Raw genomic sequence first — 26590 nt, forward strand, 5'->3', positions numbered from 1 at the left:
TCTCTCTCTCTTTCTCTCTGATCTTGTTGTAGAAACTGCGGCGACAAATTCGACGAGAGACGTTCATTGAATTCGCTCCGGCGGCCGGCTACGAACGGGCCAATCTACTGAATAAATTCCCACGCAAGCACTTTTACTGTGTCTTTCGAGGACTTCGTTCCTCCCCCACCTACCCTTCTCGCCCTTCCACAAATTTTCTCGTCGCCCCCTCTGGAATATGTCCGATCGTAACCCAAGTGCTCCGAGTTTACGGCTCTCTAATTTATCGATCCCCGGGCGAGGCCGAGTTTTTGCCGCGCCGAATTATAATCCTCGCGATAGAAAATGACCGATGGACGCGCGACGGAAATATTGCGGTCCGGCGAAGAGTGCTTTGCGAAATTTCTGCGAACAAATGCAAGGAATCGGAGGGGCGATCGTACACTTTGGGGGCTCGTTTTTGGGAGGAATGATTTGTCAAGAGGGTTCTTGGATGAATCTTGCTTTGTTTTATAATTATTGATCTGTTTTATAATTATTGATCTATTTTATGATTTTTGCTCTATTTTATGATTTTTGCTCTATTTCGATGAGTTTTGTTTTATTTTAATTTTGACTGTTTTAGGTGACTTTATTTCAATTTATTTTAATTTCATTTATTCTATCGCAGTTGATTTTATTTGAATTTATTCTAGTTTAAATTATTCTGTTTTAATTGATTCTACTTTAATTTCTTCCAGATCAATTTATTCTGTTTTAGTTGACTGTATTTTAATTTATCGTAGTCTCATTTATTCTGCTTTGGTTGATTCTATTTTAATTTAGTTTATTGTATTTTAATGTGTTCTAGTTTTATTTTTTATTACAGAAATTATTCGAGTGGCCAGTGCCATAATATTTCCACAAATAAAAATATATCGATTAAACCGTATTAAAAGCATATAATATATATAAACACACGCATGCATATAAATACAGCATACCTATTAATACACCGCACATATTAATACACTATACCTATTAATAAACCACACCAATTAATACACCACACTTGTTAACAATTCTACCAAACCGACAAAAATATATAAAAATTCACAACATCTGCGACAAAAGCAAAAATCCAGGGAGCAATACTAAACGCAAAAATGCCATAAGGATTTGGTCGAATCCGACAAGTAGTATACGGAAACGCGTACGACGTTTTATTCGAACTAATGAGCCGGAGGTAGCATAATCACAGAGAGAGAGGGAGAGAGAGAGAGAGAGAGAGAGAGAGAGAGACATTCATAATGATTATACCTGGTCAGCGTATGGATATTGTTCGCAGCTGGTGCCGTAACCGTGGCTTTACTAGCCTTGTTTCGTAATGCATTATCTATTTCTATGGGCGATATCTTACGATCATGGCGATCACCGTAGTAATAATGTCGTTTATATCCGCTGTCGGGTAGCACGGCCAACAATGAACATCGACGCCCGGTGACAATAATAAAGCTACGCCACAAAGTCGCCCGCAAACGAGAATCATCGGTGACACGGTGAGAGACGGTGGGGAAGAGGGGAGAAGGGGGAAGCAGGAAGGGAGGAAGGGGAGGGGTTGGAGATGATAGACACAGATAGGGGGAGCGCGCACTTGGCCAGGGAATAATTCTGTATTCGAAATTAGGTTCCCCGTTTAAGCGATTGTATTAACGGCGTAAGTTTTAATGCGGTTGTTGGATTTCGTTCGGTTGGCAAGGTGAAATGTCTGCGGTGGTGGGGAGGCGCCTCCTCCTCCTCCTCCTCCTTCTTCACCCTATTTCATCCTAACAGCTTTTATATTTGCCCCATAAACAATCCGAACGACTTCCGACCGGAAATGTTACGCTTGTTTTTCGAATTACATGCATTTGCGTCCACTCTGCTTTCACGTCAACATTGTTTAACGCCGACATTTTTCTTTCACGAAAATACGACCGAGTTTGTTTATGATTTGAACTTTTTTTTAAGGATTTTAACAATTGTTCAAGGATTTTTAACAATTGTTTAAGGATTTTTCGATTATGATTTTATTTATCGATTTTTGTTGATGTAATTTCAAAAGTAGGGAGGATCTAACCTCTAATAATTAACCCCTTGCATTATAATAACGAGTTAGGCTCGTGATAAAGATTCAATGCGTGTTCTACTAAATATGAATTAATTAATTTCTTCTATATTTAAATAAAAATTCTTCACGCCGCGTTGATTAGCACTTGTTTGTCCTTAATACTGTCCACACTAGGATAAAATATTTCTGTCTTTTCTATTGTCTTTATATACTTCCATTCCTAGAGTTTATTAACAGAAAAATTGAATATTATCTCAATTTAAAAGAAATTAACGATTTATTAATTCAGTAGATCTCGCATGGAATATTTATCAAGAGTCTGACTCGTTATTATAGTGCAAGAGGTTATGTCAGGTTATGGTCCTATACTAAAAATAAAAGTAGAAATGTTAGGTCGCTGGAAAAAGTTTCGGTGCCGGACCAATGAGACACAGTCCCGCCAATTTCCCGGTGATCTTCAAACAGACCCCGGAATTCGGTGCAGAGCGGGATGAGGAGGAGGAGGGGAAGGAGGTGGAGCAGGAGGAGGAGGAGGAGAAGATGACGAGGTTCGAACTAATTCACGAGAATGGACCACTGTGTGTGCCCACCGGAACATCCGACCAGCGAGGATAGACCATCAACCGATTGTAATCAGACCACCCTCGGCTCCGTCGACCTCCCATCCCTTTCCCCCTCCCCCCGCGCTCGCTCACACACCTTACCTTACCTCATCCCATACTTTTCTTCGATGGAATACCACCGGCCGGGCCGTAACCGATGCTACCCCGGGCCAGGGACTTTCTATAGCTGTAACTCGATTTTCGACTACTCATCCTGACCTACTCGTTCCACGAATCGCCGGCTCTAGAGGCGGCGGAACGGGGGAAAGATGGCTCGAGCAGACGGAAAACCGGACCAACGGCGGAGGGAACCGGAAGGAAACGCGTCCGGCGCGGCCAGAACGCGACATAATATCCCGAGGAAACGATGCTTTCTTCAACAAAAATTCCCTCGATTTTGTTCCTTTTTGCATTTATTTGGAGACGCTTTAATTAACACGGTATGGGTGGGCTGTATTTGTGGAAGATTTTTAGGGGTTCTTATTTATATATGGAGAATAGAATAGCTTTTGTAATATATTTAGTACTGTGCTCGAATAGAGGTTAGGATATAATGTATGTGATATGTGATGAAGAATATATAATTTAGTAGTATCTTTTATATGTGATATAATATTGTATGATGTATATTATATATCAAATAAAATTCTACGGTATATATTATACATGATATATTCTGTGGTGTATACTATAATATGATATAACTATTACAAAAATTCTAAAAAATTTCAATAAATAGTATCTTGTAATTCTTATCAAACAATTTATATTAGTCGTTTCTAGACTTTATTAGTTTCAATATTAACTATTAAAAAGGTCTATAAAACGCACAAATTATTATATAATAAATTTCAAAAAGAAATAAAATAATAGTCGCTAATAATCATATCAATTAAAGCAACATTAAACTTCATATAAAAAAATATATATACAATTAGCTAATTAGCATGCCATAACAAATATAAATAAAATAGAATATTCTCCCAAGGATAAAGAACAACGCGGCGATGTTTCCTGGTTCAAATGGTGTAGGCAAATTGTCGAATCCCCGGAGTCAAAGAAATCGAGACGAAGCCAACCGGTCGCATGATCGCGTTAAAACTCGTCGCTTTGACCGAGAGGGCGTCAAAGGTCGGCCGAAACCCGTGGCGGCGCGGCGCGGCGCGCGGCGGGAAAAATGCAAATGGGGTCAACAAACCGGCCGCGTTAATAGTAGAAACGGGGGAATGTACCTTAAAATTGTGGGGCAAAGTGGAGCAATTAGGTATAGAGTAAACGAACCAGATTCCGCGGTCGGTCGAAATGCATATTCAGCGGGACTCTCGCCGGCGTTGAACAACCAGGGACCCCGCTGTACTAAATCGACGGTTTTACTGCGTCTTTCCTGCTTGGCGGCGCAAATATTATTTATTGCCTTACAAGATTTCCATAACTTCACACTAAAGATTCCTATAACTCGCACCACCATCCCTCCCACCTCGCGAAACGGGTGTGTGCAGTTTTCAATCCCCGACTGAGTCAGCGCTCGAGCAACGCGGGGGGAGACGCCGCTCAAAAAGGTGGGGGGTGGAACGGCTCTCGGAGCGCGCGTGTGTGTGTCCGGCGCGCGCGTGTGTGGTTTGTGTACAATCCCGCTTGTCTGTCAGGCTGGAGGGCGGGGGGCGGTGATGTTGTTAAGGATAACGCTGTCGATAAATATCCGTAAGCAGTGGACAGCCCGTCGCCCGGCGCAATTTTTATGCAAGCGCAAACTTTTGTGATCCAGTTTTCTGAAACTAGTCAACGGCCGGCGACGCTCAAAGAAGCCGCCCTTCAATCGAACGGACAGAGTCCCTTTTAACGGGGAAACTCTCTCGTCTCGCGACGCGAGTGGTCGAGCTAAATAGCGAACAATTGGTCCACGCTGATTCCAACGAATCAGAAATGTATTGGTTTGGCCTTAAGCGTTAAATAATATATAATATAATAATAAATAATATATAAATAATTTGTTTGGTAAAACAGTGTTCCTTTACAACAAAAAGTGTTGCCTCCAGCTTTAATATTAACAGACATAAAATTCTGTTATTTATGCCAGCCGTCGCAAAATATTTCCAGTACCAAAAGGGTTAAACTTACTACAGTAAAGTCTCGCACGCACAGTCTACTCGCTATGCTTTTACAAAGAGCGTCGTGGTTTCGCGAGGAGTTCCTGAATTATTTTCTATATCTCGATTCTTCTCTCGTTTTTTTCGAGTCGAAAAGATCTTTTTCTTACTGGACGAAAAAAAAGAAGGGTTCGTCCTCCTTTGTAATCGAAAAGATTCATCTCCGTTTTAATTAAACCGAGCCCCGGCTACTTTTTAATCGAAAAAAGATTCATCTCCTGTTTAATCGAAACGGTTCTCAGAGCGGGTTTCTAACCGCGGCGCGGATTCGAACGCCGACGATTCCGCGGCGCGGATTCGAACGCCGACGATTCCGCGGCGCGCGTAATCCGCGATCGCGCGATTTAAAAGAGATTACGATTATTGTCGCGATTTAAAAAGATTACGATTATTGTCGCGATTTAAAAAAATTACAATTATTGTCGCGTCTTCTCGCCGCCGACGACATCGCTTTTTTTCTCCCTCCCTCGCCCCCTCTCCCCCTCGATTATTGTTTATCGCGTCTCTGCGGCGGCCGCGTATTAACATCGCCAATTTCCACCGGGGATAATGTATTCCGGTTCAGAGGTCGTGTCGCGTACAAGTTCGATTATTTGTATTACCATTTATGGGTGGCAAGTTTAATGGCCGCCCGCTGTCACTTAATTTAATATCGGCCCCGAATCGATTAATTTTATTTACCCCGTTGCAACCTGTATGATCGGTCCGCCGCGATACACCGCCCCCCCCCCCCCTCCCCCCCCCCCCCCCTTTGAAACATCAAACGCGTTTGAAAATCAATTTTATATATCCGGCTCGATGTAAATTTACTTCGAGGAACACGCTCCACGCGCGACCGCGGTATTTATTTTTCATTTTATTGTTACGCAAAAACCGGTCGCGCGCGGCGTTGCCGTACATCGTTTTATCCGCTCCTTTGTCGACGCTGCTTATTATTATTATTATCATCGCCGCCGTCGCCGGTCAACTGGATTCAATGAACGGCGGAGATCGAAACCGTGCTTGAACCTTTTTAGGTTAATTCTCGCGGAATTGTCGAACGATCGGCGACGAATTCACGCGGCGACTAATTATTTAATGCGCCGAGGAGTTTACAAGGTTCGTAAAAATTTAATGCGTGACGTAGAAGACAGAGTAGAAACATTAATAGAATTTAAATAAATAGCAATATTTTATTTTCAATTTATTAAAATTTGTAAGAAATAATAAAATAAATTTTGTTGCACTGTATAACTACGAAAACCAGTCACAAAAATAATAAATCATAACATATCGTATAAATTATAAATATCGTGAATGAGCATAGGAAATAATCGCTCACGATAAATTGTTTTTCAAAATGGCAACCCTAATTCATAAATCGCGTTAAAGTCTCAAATTTAACATGGCGAACATCGTCTTCAATTACCAAAAAGCATCGGATTCGAAAGTAATTTTTAACCTCGTCCCCGAATCCTTAAATATTGCATTTCGTGCCTGGCGTTTACCTTGCAAACTCGCCGCTTCCATCGGGTAAACATTTAATCATCGTTCGACGAAAGAAACACTTCGGCTTCGCAGATTTTCCAGCGGCATTTAGCGTCGCGGCAACAACATTTTTCTCCAAATATTGAAAGATGCTGTTCTCAGCATATTTGCGTTAACAGTTTGCGCAACGCAGGAACAATCTCGCCTAGCTAGCTGGCTAGAGAGGTCCCGCTAAAACACGCGGAAAATGATTTAACGTATATGCACAACGGGGACTCGGCTGCGCGCTAAATTACTTTTGCAATTTTAACAGGAACACCGGAAATGCATATATTTGCCCCGGCTTTCAATTTTCCGTTTGCCGACTGCTAACTAGACCATAGCGCCGCGACTGAATTGCATATTTAATGGACAACTTATATCTAACGGTTTAAGTAACCATTACTTTCTATTCGAAGTGATGGTGACCATAGGGTTTCGACCAATCGGGGACACCATACGATATATAAATAGATAATTAATTATTAAAGAATCAATTAACAAATTTTTTGAGCAAAATAGGATTTTACGCGTGATAATGGATTTTTGGATTTTATTAGCGAAAATTGGTTATAAATTGCATAGCAATAATAATTATTATTATTACGAGAAGCAGTTCCCTTTTTCCTCGTTTCTTTTTTTCAATATTTTTTGGTATACGTATATGTACTAAAAAAGAGTCCAAGTTTTCTGTAATAATAATAATTATTATTATATAGTTTTCTGTAATAAAAATAATAATTATTAATTATTAGTTAATATTATAATTATAGTAAAAAGAGAGCTGCTTCTCGTAATATTATAATTATATAACATAGAGTATAAATAATAATATAATAAAAAATACAAAAATAATATAATATTATAAGAAAAGAAATTAATAACATAATTAGGATAATATAATATAGAATATAAGTACCAGAAAAATCTCTCAAAAATAATAAAATATACCGAGACTGAGTAATGGTAACAGGTGATAAAATTAACCTAACCTAACTCAGCACTCCTATCGTTAAATCATCGTTACTCAAAAATCTTGTCGAATCGGCACCTCGGAAACGTTGAATTATCTCCGCCTATTCGGGTTTCCCCTTCGCGATATAATAATTCGACAGTCTCTTACCCGCAGTTTCGTCGGACTTCCCATCAACACGATTATTAAAAATCGCCGGTCCGCACTTCTCCGAATGGGATGAAAAATTAAATGAAAGTCGCCTAAGCTGTTCCACGAAACTCTCTCGCCCTCCCCCCACCCTGGAAAAGTTTAATTTAGTTGGAGGCCTGTCGATAAGCTGACAGAACTTAGAGAGAGAGCGAGAGAGAGAGAGAGAGAGAGAGAGAGAGAGAGAGAGAGAGAGTGTGCGTGTGCGAGGAAAAGCTCTAAGCAAAATGAAAAATTTCCGGGATTTCGCATAATGCGTTCGAGCGGAAATAATTGGCCGGGGCTCCCCGGCAAAAATCTTTACCCCCCCACCCCCTCTCCCCCCGGTGGAAAAGTTCGGCTTTAATTATATAGCGTATGAGAATCACGGAACTTCTCAATCATTTCGTTGGATCCTATATTCGCCTAAGCTGCCCGAACCCGGTTAAGTGAAACCATCGCTCTTGGATTAGTTTCACGAATTTGCATAAAACTGGATACTTCGTGATATTGAACAGTGGATCGCGGGCAACTTGACGCAATGGCGGATCGTTGATTGTTCAATTTGAATAATTTATTCGAAGTCGAAAGACGCGTTTACTAGCTGTTTGTTGAATATCGTAAGCAGTGAATTAAGAGATATTTATTGAATATATTAATCACTGTGTCGAAAGTTGTATATATTGAATATGGCAATCAATGCGTCAAGAGCTGTTTATTGAATATAGTAATCGATAAGAGCAATATTTATTGAATATACTAATCAATGCGTTTACGAGCTGTTTATTAAATATAGTAATCAATGCGTCAAGAGCTATTTGTTAAATATACTAATCAATGCGTCAAGAGCTATATTTATTAAATATACTAATCAATTTATTAAATAAACTAATCGATGCGTCGATCGCGGCAAATATTACAACAGCGAAATCGGAATAAATCTAATATTCATACTTTCAAAAAATCACCCAAAATAATTGCATTTATCGCCCTATAAATTTAAATAAGTATTAATAAGATTTACTGGCTTCTCTCGAACGAGATTGTTAACATTTTTACGTACGTCTGTTTCAGAACACTACCACATATTTGTAGGGGATCTAAGCCCGGAGATCGAGACGCAGACCTTGAGGGAAGCCTTCGCTCCCTTCGGCGAAATCTCGTAAGTCCTCTTAATCTTGCTCATTAAAGACGACTTACCGTCCTCTTCGTGGTATACGAGTGATAATATAACGATGTAATGTGAACAGCGATCTTTCTCCCCTTCCTGCATGCGACGTTAACTAATCACGCGGCCGAGAAAGTCTCTTTTCCGTGCCAGTCAAGCGTTCTACCACCGCGCAGCGCCGCCTTATGCATATGCACTTCGTTAAAGCCAGCTTACTTATTATTTTTCAATCCTACCGGCAGACGAACCGTAGAACTAACGAGCGCGGACAATGCCCTGTAATCGAGCGGAAAAATATTCGTTTTATTTCTTGATGAGGATTTCAACGTTTTATAATTTGTACAAGTTTTCTGGGGTTCACTCTCTTTCTATTATTCGATTAAATTGGTGCTGCGATTTGTCAGTACTTTTTTTTTCAATATTGAGCGATATTGTTGAATTCTTCTTTTTCGTTGTTATTGAATAATCAAGAATTAATTTTTCTTGTTATTTATAAGTAATCTTCGAAGTATTCTTTTTTTTATTATTATACGGTTTTGGAATTAATTGTCTTCGTTAGTACTAGATAATTGTGCTGAATATTATTATTAAATGATATTATCATATAATCTTGCTAAATATATTTATTAAGCAATCATGCTAAATATATTTATTAAGTAATCTTGTTGAATATTAGTCCTGCATAATTTTACTGAATATCTTATTGCTACATAATTTTGCTAAATATACTCATTACATAATCTCGCGGAAATATTATTACCAAATAATCTTGCCAAATATTCTTACTAAATAATCCGAACTGAACATTATCAAGGAATAATCTTGCCGAGTATTATCGCTAAATAATCTGCCCGCATATTATCGCTAAATAAATTTGCCGAACATTATTGCTAAATGCCCTTTCCGACCGCGCGCAACGAACATCCGAATGCAAAAGTAATATGTGCAAATGCGAAAATATTCATGAATACATGTCAATTTGCAAGCGCGCGCGCGCGCGCCGCTACAGAATTTAAACATAACATCTCTTCCCGCAGGATACGAACGATACAATAGCAATTCTCGTTCCAGAGAAAAAAGAATATTTAAAAAATTCGCATTTTTTCCGAACGTGCTACCTGCGGACCGAACAGCCGAACAATGGAATTTAAGGGAGATAAATTCGACGTTCGCGAATAAGAAAGGAATTGGAAGTTTAATTATTGACTGGACGTCTTGTAGACGTCCACTTTACGTCCATTTTACGTCCGTTTTAGGGCGGAATATATTAGGGCCTAAAATTGATGTAGTTAAGAAGTGTTATTTCAGAGGTTTAAAGAACTTTCAATTTGATATTTTTTTAAGACGTCTTAGCAACGTCTTATAGACGTCCACTTTACGTCCATTTTAGGTCTGAATATTTTAAGATCTAAAATTGACGTATTTAAGAAGCGTAATTGTAATTTCAGAAATTTAAAGGATTTCCATTTTAGTACGTCTTTAAAACGTCTTAAAGACGTCCAAAACTAGACGTCCTATAGTAGATGTCTCAAAAATGGCTTCAAAACCTTCCTCATTGAACACTATTTTAATGTTTAAAACGAGACGTCCTTAAGCCATCTGAAATATATCTTTCAGAACTTTTTGACGTGTAAAAGACGCCTTGACTTCTGACAGAGGACGTTCGCAGACCATTTCCAGGCTTTCCGTAATCCTTTCGCAGTTCATTCGCGACGTCTTCAAAACGCCTTAAAGCCGTCTTGAAAACGTCTTCGCCATCAAGATAGGACAAAACGCTGGCAAAAAAGTTCTCGCGGCTCGTAGGTATTTCGTTCGAAGTGTCGGCAGTAACTATACTAAATTGACCCAGTTCAGTTAAGAGGGATCGCTCCGGGAAAAGGATCCGAATATTTGGTTTTATTAACCGTACAGATTTTGCTGGTTTATTGCACGTTTAACGACGCCGAAACCGTTCTCTCTCTCTCTCTTCCCTCGTCGCAGATCTTTTACGAGTGGCGGTCCCCCCCTCGTCATTCGGCTCTCGACGATGCACCGACGCGAAGTATAATAATGTTTATCTTTCCGTGATCTATGATGCATCCAACTTACAAACCGGAGATACCTTGCTCTCCGTTCCACTTACGGGTCGATAGATGCGCAACGATAATATTCCGAGCGTCGATTGCTTTCAAAACTCGGTCGTCGTACTCTGCGAGATGAATTTATGCGAGTACCTTCGGTAGCTTGATGGATCACGCCAATAAGTCTATAATTCGTGTCAATTTGCGCGAACCGGGAATTCAATTTTCCATCGATTTCTTGCGTGTGCCGATCGACTAGCGCGCGTGCGCGCGACATTCGCGTTGAGATTAATCGGGTGTTTTCTCCAGCCGAATCGCGCGGTTCGTTCGCGATCGGTAAACCCGTTCCATTTAAATATGGCGGCGGAGTTCAATTTAGCCGATACTTTAAGCGACCGAAAAAAGTTGCTTCGAATAAGTTGCGCTTTAAATACTGCAACCGGCTCGAATTCAGATAAACTCTGACCGAGTCCGACCGAACTCGGTGAGCATGTTTATTAACATCGTTATAATTAATATAATTTAATAATCGAATTTTTAGCTGCAGAGTTCGGTGGGAGGGGGAAAAAAACTGCACTCGAGCAGGTATCAAATGTCAGGGGCCGGTTCGCAGTTTTCGAAAAAATCATAAAATATTCCCTGCTTCTCGTTCGGTGAACCGTGGAGGGATTGAAATTTTGGTAAAATTATTGCAATTATTATTTAAACTTTCCCAAGGGGTTAAACCAATCACACAGAGAATTCTTTTATAATCTACCCTATATTAAATAATTTACAGAGTGAGAGAATATTTATCGAATTCGGGAGATTAATTTTTCATTTTTAATTCCATAGAATATTTATATAGTAAAATATAATTTTTCATTTTCAACTGCATAGAAAATATATATATATATATATATTTGCAACAGATCTTGAAGAGGCAAGTTTGTATCGCACTTTCCTCAACTCGTTCTCCAATTGTTAAAGACGATGTTCAGAGAGTGGCTCGAACGGAACGGGGTTATAGGTTACGTTGTTTTTCTAATGGGTCGTTAGAGTGAAATCAAGATACGATTTCATTATCTTTTATGACGTCCCTAACGGCGGGAACTCGATTTCGTGAAAGGATTAATTCATCGAAAGGAGAACGTGTCCGCGTTGCGGAAGTTCTGTAAAATTTCCCCGGGAACAATGAAATTGGAGGACTATATAGAGAACGAGGTAGAAAGAGAAAGAGAAAGAGAGAGAGAGAAAGAGAGGGGGCTTTAAATGCATTATCGTTTAATGGCGAATAAAAAAAGTTCTTCGTTTATGCGACCCGACGAACGGTGATCCGAATCATTGAACATCGTAAAAACCGACTCATAGGCGATCCGGAATTACCATATTTAAAAGCTCACCGCCGTCCGCTATAGGCTCGGCATAGTGTGCATATTTAGGCTCACCATCGCGATGTGTCCTATTTATTTATTTTTTTATTTCTTTGAATCTTTATTTCTTTATTTTTCTCTTTCTGTATTTTTTTATTATATTTTCTTTATTTATATATTTCTTAGTTTCTACATTTTTTCATTTTTATATTTCTTTGTTTCTATATTTTTTATTTCCATATCTCTTCCTTTCCATATTTCTTTATTTTCATATTTCTCCGCTTCTACATTTTTTTATTTCTATATTTCTTCGCTTCCATATTTCTTTGTTTCTCTATTTCTTTATTTCTTCACTTATTTATATATTTGTGTATTTCCATATTTCATTACTAAATTTATGTATTTCTATATTTCCCTGTCTCTTCGTTTCTTCATTTATTTATCTGCTCTTCCAGGCCCGTCCCCCACGCGCGCACCCGTATTTAAGTATTCATCGCGTTTTCATTGGCGACGCGGCGCATTTGCCCGAAGTTGCGTATTTTGTTATCGCGTTTTCCCACGAAATATCATATTTCACACAGCGACACGGTGGATTCTATGGCCGGGGATCACGAGCACTATTAACCGATTCCTGATATTTTGACTTTGAAATAACAGCCCCGCGCCATCGTTCATAACTTTTTCACCCCCCACCACCACCGCCACTGCCGCCACCGAAATGGAAAATTTATTGAACGCGTGAAATATTTCGCCGTTTCTACTTTGAAATATTGTTTCACGGGACGGTACACGCCGAATTTTCTAATTGTTCCGCGCTCGCTACGCCGATGTGTGCTTCGGCGAATTTTATGGATTTATTTAAAAAAAGAAAGTCACATCGGCGGTGTAAAACGGCGCGCGTTCCGCGTAATTGTAAAAACGTTTATAATTTATTTCGGACATGTTAGTTGAAGGGTTGTTTCTATAGAAATTGAGGTTAAAAATATTCTTTCGCTGAAATATATGTTTGTAAATGGTTGTGATAATGTTTAGATAGTTCGCGAATTTTTAATTTTTTAATTTTCGTAAATCGAGTTTTTTGAAACCCTTGAGTAACCCTTTTTAGCTCTGGAAGCCATTTTAATTCCAAAATGAGAGTAATTTCTCTCACGGTTTCTCCATGTTGTATAATTTATTTTTAGCGCACTTTGCGTTCCAATATTTTTATTAACGATATTTGTAATAATTTCTTATTCGACAATTTTTGCGATAATATTTTCTACAATATTTTCTACTGACTTATCAATTTTTCTCTACCCCCTAACGTGACAGAATTTCATTTAACCCCTTGCACTTTAATAACTAATTATAGACGTGACGAATATTTCGTGCATAATTTAATAAATATAATTGCTAATTGATTCTATTAAATTGAAACAAAATTTGAGCCTTCTGTAAACAAAATTTGAAAATGGAAGTAAATTATAATAAATCAGTAAATCAAGTCAATGAATTAAAATTATTAAGAACGAAAAGATATTAATCATCGCAGTTTTGACAGAGATCCTAGCGCAAGGGGTCAATTTAATTACCGATTAAAATCGAGCACCCGATAAAAATAGCTCCGAGTCAAAAATCTAAATCCAAAATGACGTCAAAATGAGTCAAAAATGACACAATCGCCTAAAAAGACGTCAAAATCATCGAGGCCGTCGTCGAACCCAACCCCGGGCGATTCGTACGCAGACGGGGTTTGCTAAAATTAATCTACGCGGGCCAAGTAAAACGCCTGCCCAGCCCGCTCACCCCCGCCCGCGCGCATCATACAAATCCGACAGAGCGACAACATAATAAGAGAAGCTTTAAGAGGATTAAAAACACTAATCTCGAATAATGCACGCGTATATACCGGATATGTGTATCCGGATCACGGAATAGGACTTCCGCGCGCGCATATCCGTCAAAGGGAGAGACGCCGGGTAGCCGAGGAGAGAGAGCGGTGGCAGGGGCGACGAGAAAAAGGGAGAGAGAGAGAGAAAGAGAGAGAGAGAGAAAGAGAGAGAGGGGAAAAAAGCGGGGTGAAAGAAGGACGTCGGGGCAAAAAGGAGGAAAGAGGAAGCGTTGCTCGTTAAGACCCTGACATTTTCCAGCATTCTTAATCTAGGAAATCCTCGGGCGTCCCCCCCTTTCCCCCCCGACCCTCACCGCCCCCCTCCCGGGGCGGGAAAAAGGCATTTTGTTTGACAGGGGAAATCCAGCGGCTGGCGAAGATTCCCGAGATCGTAAACTTCGATTCGAAAAATCCAAACGTTGCCGCCGTGACATTCCGTGTTTCGACGGCAGAACCAGCCGGGAAGCGGTGCACGCGGGTTACAGGCGGGCGGGGGGGAGGGGGAGGGTGAGTCGCTCCGTACACGCTCGGAGCACAAGGAGGAAGGAACGAGCAGAAAAATGGGACCCTCCGGAAAAATCGATTCAAACTCGCTTCACGTGTACCTAAGCCGTGCTTTAAAAAGCTAGTGAAAAATTGCCAGCGGTTTTCCTCTTTTATTTTGTTTCCCCGGCGCACCCCCCCCCCCCAGCCCCCTCTTCGTCTCGTTCCACGACCGCGCTCGTACGCCGCGCGCAGCCCCTCGCCACGCCGCCCGGCGACCTCCTTGCCCTCTCTCTATCTCTCTATGCACCTTCACCGACGGCGAGTTCCTTTTTCTCCGCTTCTCCATCGCTACGGGTTGTACACGTTGACCGGCCCCGAACGCTTTTCTTACCTTCTCTCCCTCTCCCTCTCTCTCTCTCTCTCTCTCTCTCTATCTCGCTCTCTGTGCACCGGCGAACCCTTCCGGCTAATTGTGCCTCGCTGCGAGCCCCGACAGTCGATTTCCGAAAAGTGGCGTGGATTTTCCGGGGCAAGGATTTTCAGATTTCTCTTCGCGGCGAGAGCACCGCGATCGATATTCGACGCGGGAAAACGGCAACGCCGCGTTTCCCGTGGCACGGAGGTTTTAGAGATCTGTTCGTGGATCGGTATACTAAACTATCTCTGAATTGTTTTAACAATTGATCGCTTAGAGAATTTTATATAAATTATCGAAAATAGTGAGCGTCTTATAGAAAGAATTTTCTTGAAAATGGTAGCTGTATTTATTTATTTACAGAGAGCTCAGTTTTGATTTTTAAGACGTTCAAAAATTCGTGGATGATGACAAAGATCTAACAAAATTTTTCGTACAGGTCGCATCTCGAAATGTTTAATACTAGTTCAGTAAAAAAATATAAAAGTTGCTATACGCGAGTGAATAAAATTATATAGAGACTAAATAGAAATCTGTGATCTTTTATTGAAAAGTCTGAATTTTGTATTCGTGTAAAGTCGAATAAAATTGTGTAATAATTGTAGCCAATCGCGAGAAGATTCGTTTCCCGGCGGAAAGCAGTTATCATTGGATTTCGCGCAGAGTTGTCTCAGCGCGATAGAAGATAAAGATCGTTTCCGTTTTAATCCTCTTCCGGATCGGTTCCGTGGCAGGACAGAGTTATTGGATTACTATGTGAGCATCGATTCTTTTCTTTGTGTTTTTTAGTAACACGATTTATTTCCTCTTGAATCTCCGGGTCCCTTCTCCTACGGTCCCCTTGATGATGTCCTCATTCCGGGCGCAGCAAAAGGGCATTTACTATTTGTCCGAGACAAATTGCTCGGACGGGCTCCATTCTTGCGATGTTTGATTTCTAGCAGCCATTCTCCCCGGCCAAATGCCACACACACACACATACACACAGAGCCATATTGGTTTGACGATTGTTTTTCTATGGAAGTTGATTCTACCTGCCAGATTTCGAATGTCCGGTTAACCCGTTCGGAAGAAGGAAGAATTAGAGAAATCGTTTGTTGCGTGGCAGAGATATGAAATGGATATATTATACTATATTATACTATATTATACTAGGATAAGATGAGTCCCTCGAATTTGACTGAAATTCGGTTCAATTTGTTCGAACGCCAAATTTTTCAAATTTAATTCAAGTCATCGACTGCCTAGATTTAAAAATTTCAATTCAATTTATTAGAATGCCTAGTTTTAAGAATTCAATTTGATTTGTTAAACGGTCATTTTTAGCGGCGCCTTAGGGTCGCCACTCGCAAAGGGTTAACCATTCTTCTACTTTAAAGCCAAGATCTCAGCCTCGCAAAACTTAAAGAATAATTTTCGAAGACATTCGTCTCCTCTCCTCCGACGTGGCAGATTCCAGTCTCCTCGCACAGTGTTTCGATAGGTTCGCAGATACCGCATGATGTACGACACGTGGCCCTGTGGTTCGGTTTGCCGGGTAGACGACGCGATAAGTTCGCGTCCCACCAATAAGGTCGTCCGCGGAAAAGAGTGTTCGCCCCGGCTTCGGGTGCCGGCGGTTCCAGGATCGCAGAAACTTTTACACGCGTTAATAGCTCTATCTCTCTCTCTCTCTCTCTCTGTTTTATGCGCCGGCCGCGACGGACGGCTATCCGTGTCTCCTGTGCATTCGTCCGCGTCACGCGAATAATGCCGGCGCGCATTAGACGCGGAAACTTTTGCGATAAACATTTCTAGTTTTTCCTCTAGCGTTAAGTTCGAGCAATAAATTCGAGGAGGCGGTTAAAAAGACATTAACCCGACCGTTGCCGCGATGGTATTGATATATTCGGTACCACTGTGGTATTGCCGTATTGCAACCCACCCGTACGATTATTATTCCCCGCATTGGCGAAACCATTTACCGCGGCCGCGCCTATCTCGGCCCTTTTCGATTCCCTTCGACTCCGGTTACGATTGGATTGTTCAATTTATACTATATTATTGTACGAGGTGTCTTGTATTTTTTTTTCTATTTTTTCTGTATTTTTTCCGTATTTTTTATAGGCGTTTTGGCAGTGCGTTTTATGAATAAAAATAGGGGTAAAATGTTATGTCTAGGTTATGTTCTTAAACGCTTTGTTGAGAAGTTACGCTTTGTCGAAAAAGAGACGAATTAATAGCAAAATTTAATGTCGTCTGCGACGTCTAATGACGAACCGAAGTCATTTTTTGCTCTTAGATTACACTAATACCGAAATATATGCGAAAAAATTTAATGCACCCTCTATATTAAATGCGATCATTAAAACACCCCATATATCTCTAAAAACCTCACAAACTGAAACAACTAAAAAAAAAACAAAGACATTCATAATGCAACCCTGACTCGCCCCATACACTTAAATAAAAAAATAAACGGTAGGAAATAATTAACAAGAGCAGAATAATTGTATAAAATTGGCAATTCTGGGTGTCCTGTGAAAAAAAGCCATTCGTCCCAGAAATCCGTAGAGGGGGGGTAGCAATAAAGGGGGTAGCAAAGAGGGGGGTAGCACAGTTGAGGCTCGATAAATCGGTAAACTTTCATTGGCCATGAAGCGCGGGGCGCCGTAAAAAAAGATTTTGCGTAGCCGAGCGTAAAACGGCGCCGTAACTCACGGCGCCGAATGCTTAACAGGTGAAGTTACGGTGAAGGCGTGCAATTAAACCGTGTTTCAATTAACACGTACGCCCATTAGGTAGCGGAGTGGAAGCCCATAGAGAAGCGACTCTCGCCCCCCTCCGAACAGCGAGGGGTAGGCGGTGTGTAGCTCGATACTTCCTGGCGGGGCCATGTATTTTGGAGGATCCGGTACAACGTTAGGCCGTTAATATCGCAGCTTGATCTCAGCCGGAGAACCAAAGCTCGCTTTCAGGTTTAAATGGCGACTAAGTAATCTCTCCAACGCTCGCGCGCTCGCGCTCGCTCCTCTCTCGCTCTTCAACCCTTAACCACTCTTCACCATTACGCGCCCGCCCGGCAAACTAATACGTGTAACTGTACCCTATGGTTACCACACCACTACCAGCGCGTACGCCGCGGCGCATAGACAAATCCTAAAACCGGGCTCTCCGCCTCGACCTCTATCCGCGTCTGCCTTCCGGTTGACTTTGCCCGCCCAACCCTCGTTCTTTCGCCGATCTGTTACGCCGAAAAATCAGAAACGAAGCGGCTGTGTTAATAGAACGATTTTATTGGCCATGGTATCTCGTGCACGCGAACAGCGGAACCGGAGAAACGAGTTAGGGAATGGACGATTTGCTGTAGCAATTGGAAAAGGATATTTTTAATTGAGTATATTTGCGGACGTTGTTGAACCTTCTTTGAACTTTTGTCGCTTCACAGTTCTGAAGAATTTTATTACAAGTGTATAGAAGTATATATTAACGAGGGTGGATTCTGTTAAATTAAAAATCCTAGTTGTAATAAGAGTAATAGTAATAATAATAATAATAATAATTTTAAGAATAATAGGAATAAAAATAATTTGAATTAGAATAGGAAAAAGAACGATTCGAAAAAGAATAATTCCAATAGTAATTTCAATAATAAGAATAGTAAGAATAATTCAAATAATAATAAGAAAAAAAATAATAATTCGGGAAATAGTAATTCTAGTAATAATAAGAATTTATTCGATTAAGAAAAAGAACGACTCGAATAAGAATAATTCCAATTCGTTGTTTCGCATCGAAGGTTGTGCGCACAGGTGAAAGAAATGAATCAATTGACATTGAACGTGTCGGGCGAGAATCGGGTGCGCGCATCTACACGTTAGAAGGTAGTTTACTTGCTACTCCGCCGACGAAATAACTCGCGGCTATTAAACACGTTCAATGTAATCAATAGGGGGGGTAGTAAACGCGCCAGTAAGCAAGCGAAGCGGGTCGGAGAGTTGAAGAGCCGGCTACTTTATTCGCTACTCCGTCGACGAGTTTACTCTCCTTCAGCCATTAACACGTACGCGCGGTGCTCGGCGCGCGCCCGTCGGACGCCTTTATCCTGTCGATAAATAATAAATATAAATAACAAATGAACGGCGCGACGGCGGATCCCTTCGCCGTTTTATCGGCTCGTTTTTATAAAAATTTATTATGTTACATACTGTGTTCGTCGCGTTTGCCTCTGAAATAGCGAATTTTATTAAATTTAATTAGGTGAACATAACTAAAAAAATAATTGCTTAATTTCTACCACGATAAATTGAAGTATAATACAATATATATTAATCCCTTTATAAATAACAAAAAGAGCCCCGCGCAGATTCTTTCATTGCCCAATTTTAAATTGAACAAAGCATTCTCTCAGCTATAAAAAAGTAATTATAAAAGAAAACTGTGCTATAAATAAATATCATACACCAAGTTAATTACAAACCACGTGATACCTCATTTTTCGAAAAGAATAAACTTACGTGGAAATAGACGAGAGTAACGCGTTCGTAAAACAGGGAACAACCGTGTCGCAAGGATGAAGGGTGGGGGGGATGAAGGAGGTATAGTTCGGCGGGTATCGTGATGTCCAATCAAAATACATCATAGAACGAAGTCAGAGGCGGTGGACGGTGTTTCCGCGGTGTGCGGCGGCGGCGGTGGCCATGGAAGCACACGGTCCTATCCCGAGATTTTGCTATTAATATTTAACTGCGCCGGAAAGATTAAAAAGTTTCAGGAATTTTAATATAGCCACTCTCCGGGGAGTCGTTTCCATGCGGAGACCGCTGCCAGACGCATATAGCCCGGGAGTCTCTCTCCCCCGAGGTACCGCTGACAAATGTATGCGTGCATGTTTCACGCGTATATACAGCGCCGTGCTCGCGCGGGGGTTAGGCGAAAAGAGAGAGAGAGAGAGAGAGAGCATTGCCGTGCATTTTTATGTACGGCCGTGTCCGCTAAATTTTCCCCGCGACCGTCCGGGGAGTGATTTCACGTAACGAATAGAAATTGAATGGAATAAATTGCTTTCGCTTTCCTAACGGCTCGATAATTACGTTGTTTCGCGATAATTATGCCAGTTTTTACCGAACCGTTGCGTTCGACCCGGTGGGTTCAGGCTGTTGTACGAAGATATAGTGTTGCCGGGGTTGTTTCAACCCTTGGATATGGTCGCGGAGACTGCAAATGTTATTGGGAGAAATGTAAATTTTTTCTAGAATTTTTTTTAAACAATTGTAATTTATTCTGTACCGTTTGTATTAAGAAATTGAATTATTCAGTTATAGGTAACTGAATTAAATGAATTGTTGTTATATTAAGACCAAGGGATGATAATAAGAGTGTGTGGTATTATTTGGAAATATATTTGGAAAATTATTAGACAAAGCTCAGAATTTTTATAAACATCGTCGACAGTGTAATTGTGAAAATGGTCCAATGGTTGAAGCGTGTACTCGTCTCCTTTGTAACTTTAAATTTCGTACAAGAGACTATGGATTATTTTGCAATAAAAAAATTATCTATAATTAATACTAATACTATATAACAGTAAAAATTAATATCTTACACTATAAGTAATATATTCCAGTAAAAATCTAACAGACTTCGTGTCCCTACTACCCTCACAAATTTCAGAGCACATCGTTCATAAAAAATAAATTCAATTCAAAAGAATTTCCTCAAAGAACAACCAAACAAGAGAATGATAAATAAAATCTTACGATCGTACCCCGTTATATGTTACCAGATCCGCGTTCACAAGAAATAATAATAATTCACGGAAAAACGATAAAAGTGTGACGCGCGTGGGCACAGTTTTCGCCTAAGGAAAAAACTACACTTCGCCATCGAGTAATATTTTGCGGATCGATTCGGCGGTTCGCGAAATAACACGGCAGTAACGCGTGGGACCGTTCCGCGTCGAGGATCTGTTCTTAAAATCGCTTCGATTACAGCACCTATTTCTCGGCGGGCATAAAGGAGCGCGCGCGAAGTGGTGGCGTAACCGTCGGAGATAAAAAAAAACGCGCGACTGCTTTACTTCGCAGATCGTCGCCCGTTGCAACGGCAACGAGGGGGGGGGGTGAGTCGCGGGGCGGCGGGGGGGGGGTGAGCGGGGGGGGGGAGGCGAGGGAGGGAAGGGGCGGGTAAGGAGGGGGCAGGGGGTAGAATAAGGAGGAAGGAGGAGAGGGGGAGAGGGAGTCGAGAACGAAGAAGCAAGCAAGGGTGGTCGGGAAAAGTTGACAGCCTCCGAAAGTTTCGACACCTTTAGGGAAAGCGACGGCTCTATTAGTTTGCAAACGACCGTACTTCTGCTCCGAGATCTTTATCCGTAAAAGTACGTACAACTTTTGCGTGTTATCGGCTAGATAGAGCCAACGAATAGACTGGTTCAATTGTAATGTCCGGACATAATAATTTAGCTTTCACCGACCCCCTCGCGTTATTCTTTTCCTTCCACCCCCCCCCCCCCCCCCCACCTCTCTTTTTCTTTAATCCTGTCGCGAGCAATTGACGAGCGCCGACCTCGTCTTCCCACCCCTCTCTCTCTTTTTCTCTCTCTAATTCTCTCTTTTTATCTCTTTTTATCTTTTTCTCTCTCTCTCTCGTCGCCGTCGACAGTTTCCCATCGTCGAAGCTTTTTAATTGCGCCGATACAACTTCAACTTTCTCGATTCCAACTTGAAAGTCCGCCGATCGGACTTACTTTAGCACTTTTATTGAGCCCGTGCCTCTCTCTCTCTCTCTCTCTCTCTCTCTCTACGCCGTCGCGGAGAAGCGGAAAAATACACCGAGGATTTTTATAGTTAAAACGCAGCGTTACTGCTCGCTGTAAATGGATGTGAAAATAATCGATTGGTTTCTCTCGGCGGCGTTAAATGTCGTGCGATGAAAATGGCGCCCCGGCCATTGTCACGGATTACACACTCTTTGAGCGTGATGGTAATTGAAAGACTAAAGGGGGTTGGAAAGCTTTTGTATGATCGATTGTTGTTTTCTTATTCGTTTATATTGTTTAATAAGGATGTAGAAGGTGTTTGGTAGATAATAAATAAAAAGAGTTTGGAAAAGTAGAAAAGTGTTCTGATTTTGGAGGTTAGTTATTGGTCCAAAGAATTTTTCATTTTGACATCTAGGCTCCTTAATTGTAATTATAAACAAAAGAAGAGCATATTTATAACTTAGTAAAAATTCCTAAAGTTATTCTAATATATTGCTTTAGAGCTATGGTAACTCAAAAAGGAGAAATCGGTGTTTAAATTAACGCCAGTAGTAAAATAATTAAAAAATGACATGTATAAATATATACCTATATAAATAAATACGGTCTAATTTCGGTAGAAAATAATATTGTCGCGCCCGGCGACGCGGAAGCGATTCGGCATTTGTTTTCGTTATCCTCTTGTCACATAATTGGTAATTATACAATTACGCACGACTATAACCCATTAATCGTAAATGTTAATTATACAATCGGCGGGAGAGGTCATAATAAGCCTGGAAACGCGGTTGGACAAAATCGAATAATATTAACCCCCCTCCTCGGCTTTTAATGTATTTTTAACGGCGGCTACGGAATAGATGTGCATATTTACGGCGAGCCGAGTAAACCGTTCACGGTTTAATAGATCGACATCGATGCCGCGCGTGTTCGAAAATTTTCAGTCGCGGCGCACCGGTTTCCCTACGATTTCCCTTCCGAAATCGAATTTTTTCGTACGCCGGTGTACACACACACGCGCGCGGCCCGGGCCGCGTCGTCTCTCCTCCTCTCTTTGGCGGAGGCGAGCCCTAAAGTGGACGGTAGGATCAAAGCGAAATCCGACGAAATAGCTTATCTCGCCGGATATCGAGTTTCAAGGATGGAAGAGAGAATTATTACTTACTGATCTTTCGACGGGGCTCGCGTGCTTACTTATCCTCTTATTGGCTATCTCTCCAGGCATTTTCCTATTTCTCCTACCTGCCAGACGCGATGTTTACTTATCGGCCGTATTTTATTCCGTCGATCCCCTGGCACGCTCGACACTACTCCCCTCCCCCCTCCCCCCTCGCCACCCACACCCCTTCGTTTTTACGGAGCAATGTTGTTCATTTAATTATACAGTTTCTACGTTTTTATTCCTTTTTATAACATATTCAAAATTGCGAATAATGAGAAGACGCGAATATTCCTTTTATTTTCTATAAAATACCGTAATTCGACTGCGGATATTTATTCAAATGATTAATTATTTTTACCATAGCCAGACCTATAGCTGAGGATATCATAAGAACTATTATTATTAATCTAAAAATCTCAAGAATTATTATCACCAGTCTCAAATCCCAAGAATTATTCTTAACCTCAAATCCCAAGAATTATTCTTAACCTCAAATCTTCAGAATAAAATGCGTCAAGATGCCAAGAACCCGACAAAATTCGCAGACCTCGCAACAGAAACAATAAATTATAATATAAAATTCACAATATAGCACACGTAATAAAAATAACAGTGGCATCGCGTGGTATATAAAACCGCAGTCGCGTAATCGTCCGTTCTTTCATCCCGATCGTTCTAAGCGGCGGCGCGCAAAGCTTCCGCATCAAGATAAGGAGTATAGCCGGGCAAGAACGGGCCGAAGAAAATCGATTCGTTTTATTGGAGGAAGATGGATTAAGCCCGGAATTCCCCTGCCTCCCTCCCCTCTGCGCGGGCTCGGTTCGCCGATCGGGCCCGAAAGAATACCAGCCAAAGTAATCAGTGTTTTGCAAGATTACCGACAGACGCAGCCGGCGTTTACGCGAGCAAATACGGGGTGCCCTCGTTCCCCTCCTCCTCCTCCTCCTCTTCCCCCCCTTCCTCCTCTCGGATACCCCCACACAAATCTGTATACTCAGGAGCGTTGCGAATGTGCGGTCGCTTGATTTATATCCCCTTAAGATTATCACTCCTTCCGGTTACCAGAACCTACCCCCCCCCCCCCCCCCCCCCCCCCCCTCCCGTCTCTTCGCCGCGGTATCCTCCTCCCCCCTCCCCCCCTCTCGTCGCCCCGGCGCTCCTAGAGCGTCTGCTACTTCTCTAAGTGGTTTGCGACTTCCTGCCACCGGTCTGCGAAGTGAATCCAAAGTCTAGAGTTCCTCCTCTCGCTACGCCGGTTCAGAATCTACAGATCAGCCCCGCGGTCGCCGGACGAAATCCTCTATGCGTCCGAATACACGGGCGGGCGCAACTTTCCGAAAAAGTGCCGGACCAATCGCGCGGGTCCGTCTTGGTCCGACTCGGCGAAGCTTTTGGCTCCGTTCCTCCTCGGTGCCGATGGCCGACCTCTGGTGACGCGGCGGGGATAAATTGGGTGGCGGGGCCGATTATCGTGCCCTCGTGGCGGCTTTAGGTAGTTTTTGCTAGTGAATATAACTATGGACATTTAGGTAGGTTTTTGAGGACTTGGGGGGTGATTTTGGAAGCTTCTTTCGTCGATATTAATTTTTAACAGATTTAATAGTTTATATATTTTCGTCAATTTTATATTTTATATAGAGACATTTGACCAGTGTAATTGGCAGTGATAGTGTCAAACTTAGGCCAGTGTCCTAGCGCTCTGTAAAATTTTTGGAGTCATAAGGATTTAATATTATATAATAGTAAGTCCTAATATTATGCAATATTGAGTCATAATATTATATAAAATAGTAAGTCGTGACATCATATAATACTAAGTCATAATATTACATACCAGTCGTCTCTCTTCAAAGACGCCTATTATAGCAAAATTTTACATTTCCACATTCCCCCACTTTAAAAGCATCACCTATATTATTTTAACTTACCCAGTAACCATTACATCCAGCTAAAGACGGTTCCGTTTACCTCCGTCAATAAATTTCAAGACAAAAATTCAGCCAGACGGAACTCCATAAATACAAAGTTGATTATGTTTGAAAATAAACAAAGGGTAATTGGGTAGCATCGCTGTGTAACATGTCTCCGCTGGCCTGTGCCGCACGCGAGCCGGCAATATAATTTTGCGAAACATACACGCGCCGTAGAAATATAGCGGGACGCGCCGTATAAACCAGGAATCTCGAAAGGTCCCCATAAACAAACAGTGTTTATACCCCGGGAAAGGAAACGTTTCCGGATTCATGTTTATACGAGCTTTCCCTCATCCTTGAGATGAGTAGAATAAGCTTCTAATGTTTGCCCGCCCGCGTGTATGTATGTGCGTCGCAGCTTGTTTAAGCTCCTCTTAAGTTTCGTTTGCTTTTATTCCGACGAGCCACCGCCGCGGCCCCTGTTGTTTCGAGATTTAATAGACGGTGTATCGGTGCGGACGGTGATGGTTTACGGGGATTTTTTAACGATGGGTTAAACGGGGGTTAAATATTGTTTATCGTGTTGCGATTGGAAGAGACAAAGATTTTGTGGAATGTGAAAATTTTCTGTAATTTTAAAAGGAATACATAACTTTGACATAACCTTTAAAAGGAATTCTTTTTTATTTGTATGATTTATGCCAGTCAAGGTTATGTCAAATTCGAGTTAGGCATTTTCTTTTTTATAAATATGTGATTTTATAGATTAGTTATGGTACTTTCAAGAAGTTTCTATTGTACACTGTTTCAATAATTCTGTTACCAGATAGCTGTTCTCTTGGATACTTTTTGAACGATTATTAAATTCGTGAGAATAGTATTACTATGACATAACCTTTAAATAGCTTTGACATAACCTATAATAGTCTAATGCTCCACTCAAACAATCATTTCACTGATTATAAAATTAACTCACTGAATCTGAAATAAATGAATAAATACAAAAATATCAACCAAGAAAATATAAAATTAACTTATGGAATTATACTAATCAAAACTCCATCATTAATAACAAAAATCATATCATCTATTAAAAGTCCAAATCTAGTATACCTCGGCTTACTCTTACAGAATAAATTCAAATAAATATAGCGATAATAAAAAAAAAGTAATAATTACAATCTAACGCAGTGAAATCACTAAAAACAGTTAATATAACCAAGAAACCTGATACACCAATCCAACCTCACTAAAGCGATTAAAGAAAGGAAGAAGCTACTACTTGGCTCCCACCAGCCGCAATTTAGACAATTTTCATTTTCCGTAAAAATCGTCCGCGCGGTCGGTAAATCCGACGTTAATACCGGAAACGATCGTAGGACGCCGCGCAACGGATCCGCCCCGTAAAAGATCGTGCCCGGTCGCAGATTTCATTCAAAGGACGCCGATCGGCTAGCCGGAAGCGCGGTGGCTCCGTTTTTGACGGTAACATTCATAGCGTTCGGGAGACGACGGCGGCGTCGGCGGCGACGGTGGTGGCTGTCCGGTAATCGAGGGCGGTCGTAGAGAGGGTGATACCCCGTGAAATGATTCAAGGAAGTCGCCGAATAATGTGGGCCGCTGGTTCGGCGGTAGGCACTTAAAATCCGGGAGACCGGGGTTGGAGGAGAGTCTTTCGGCCGCGAAGGAATCCTTCCAGATCCCCCGGTTGCCGGGGGGGTTATGGTAGTAATAGTAGCCCGGTCGCCCGAGCAGCGGCGTCGGCCGAATCTACCGAACGAGCGGGGCGCGCACTCGGACTTGAGACGTTGTCAGGGTTTAAATCTTACCTCTCTCCCGGCCTTCCAGCTCCTTGCATCACCGCACTGCCACCCTCTCGTCGTCGTTGCTGCCCGAGTTCGGCTACGACCGACCGCCCCGTTGCTCTTTGCTTCCGCCTCTTCGCCCCACGTCACCCCCCT

The 26590-nt window shown here is 41.5% G+C and overlaps 1 protein-coding gene across 6 annotated transcripts in view; it reads left to right on the plus strand.

Annotated features, from left to right (window-relative positions):
* The window catches only part of LOC144476475 (nucleolysin TIAR), a 680102-nt gene that overhangs the window by 513837 nt on the left and 139675 nt on the right, over positions 1 to 26590 (plus strand). For all 6 annotated transcript variants that reach the window (XM_078193491.1, XM_078193490.1, XM_078193489.1 and 3 more), the window contains one exon: positions 8539 to 8626. In XM_078193491.1, coding sequence (XP_078049617.1) covers positions 8539 to 8626 — 88 coding nt within the window. The remainder of the gene's footprint in view (positions 1 to 8538; positions 8627 to 26590) is intronic.

Source organism: Augochlora pura, chromosome 10 (assembly GCF_028453695.1).
Source record: "Augochlora pura isolate Apur16 chromosome 10, APUR_v2.2.1, whole genome shotgun sequence".
Lineage (NCBI taxonomy): Eukaryota > Metazoa > Arthropoda > Insecta > Hymenoptera > Halictidae > Augochlora > Augochlora pura.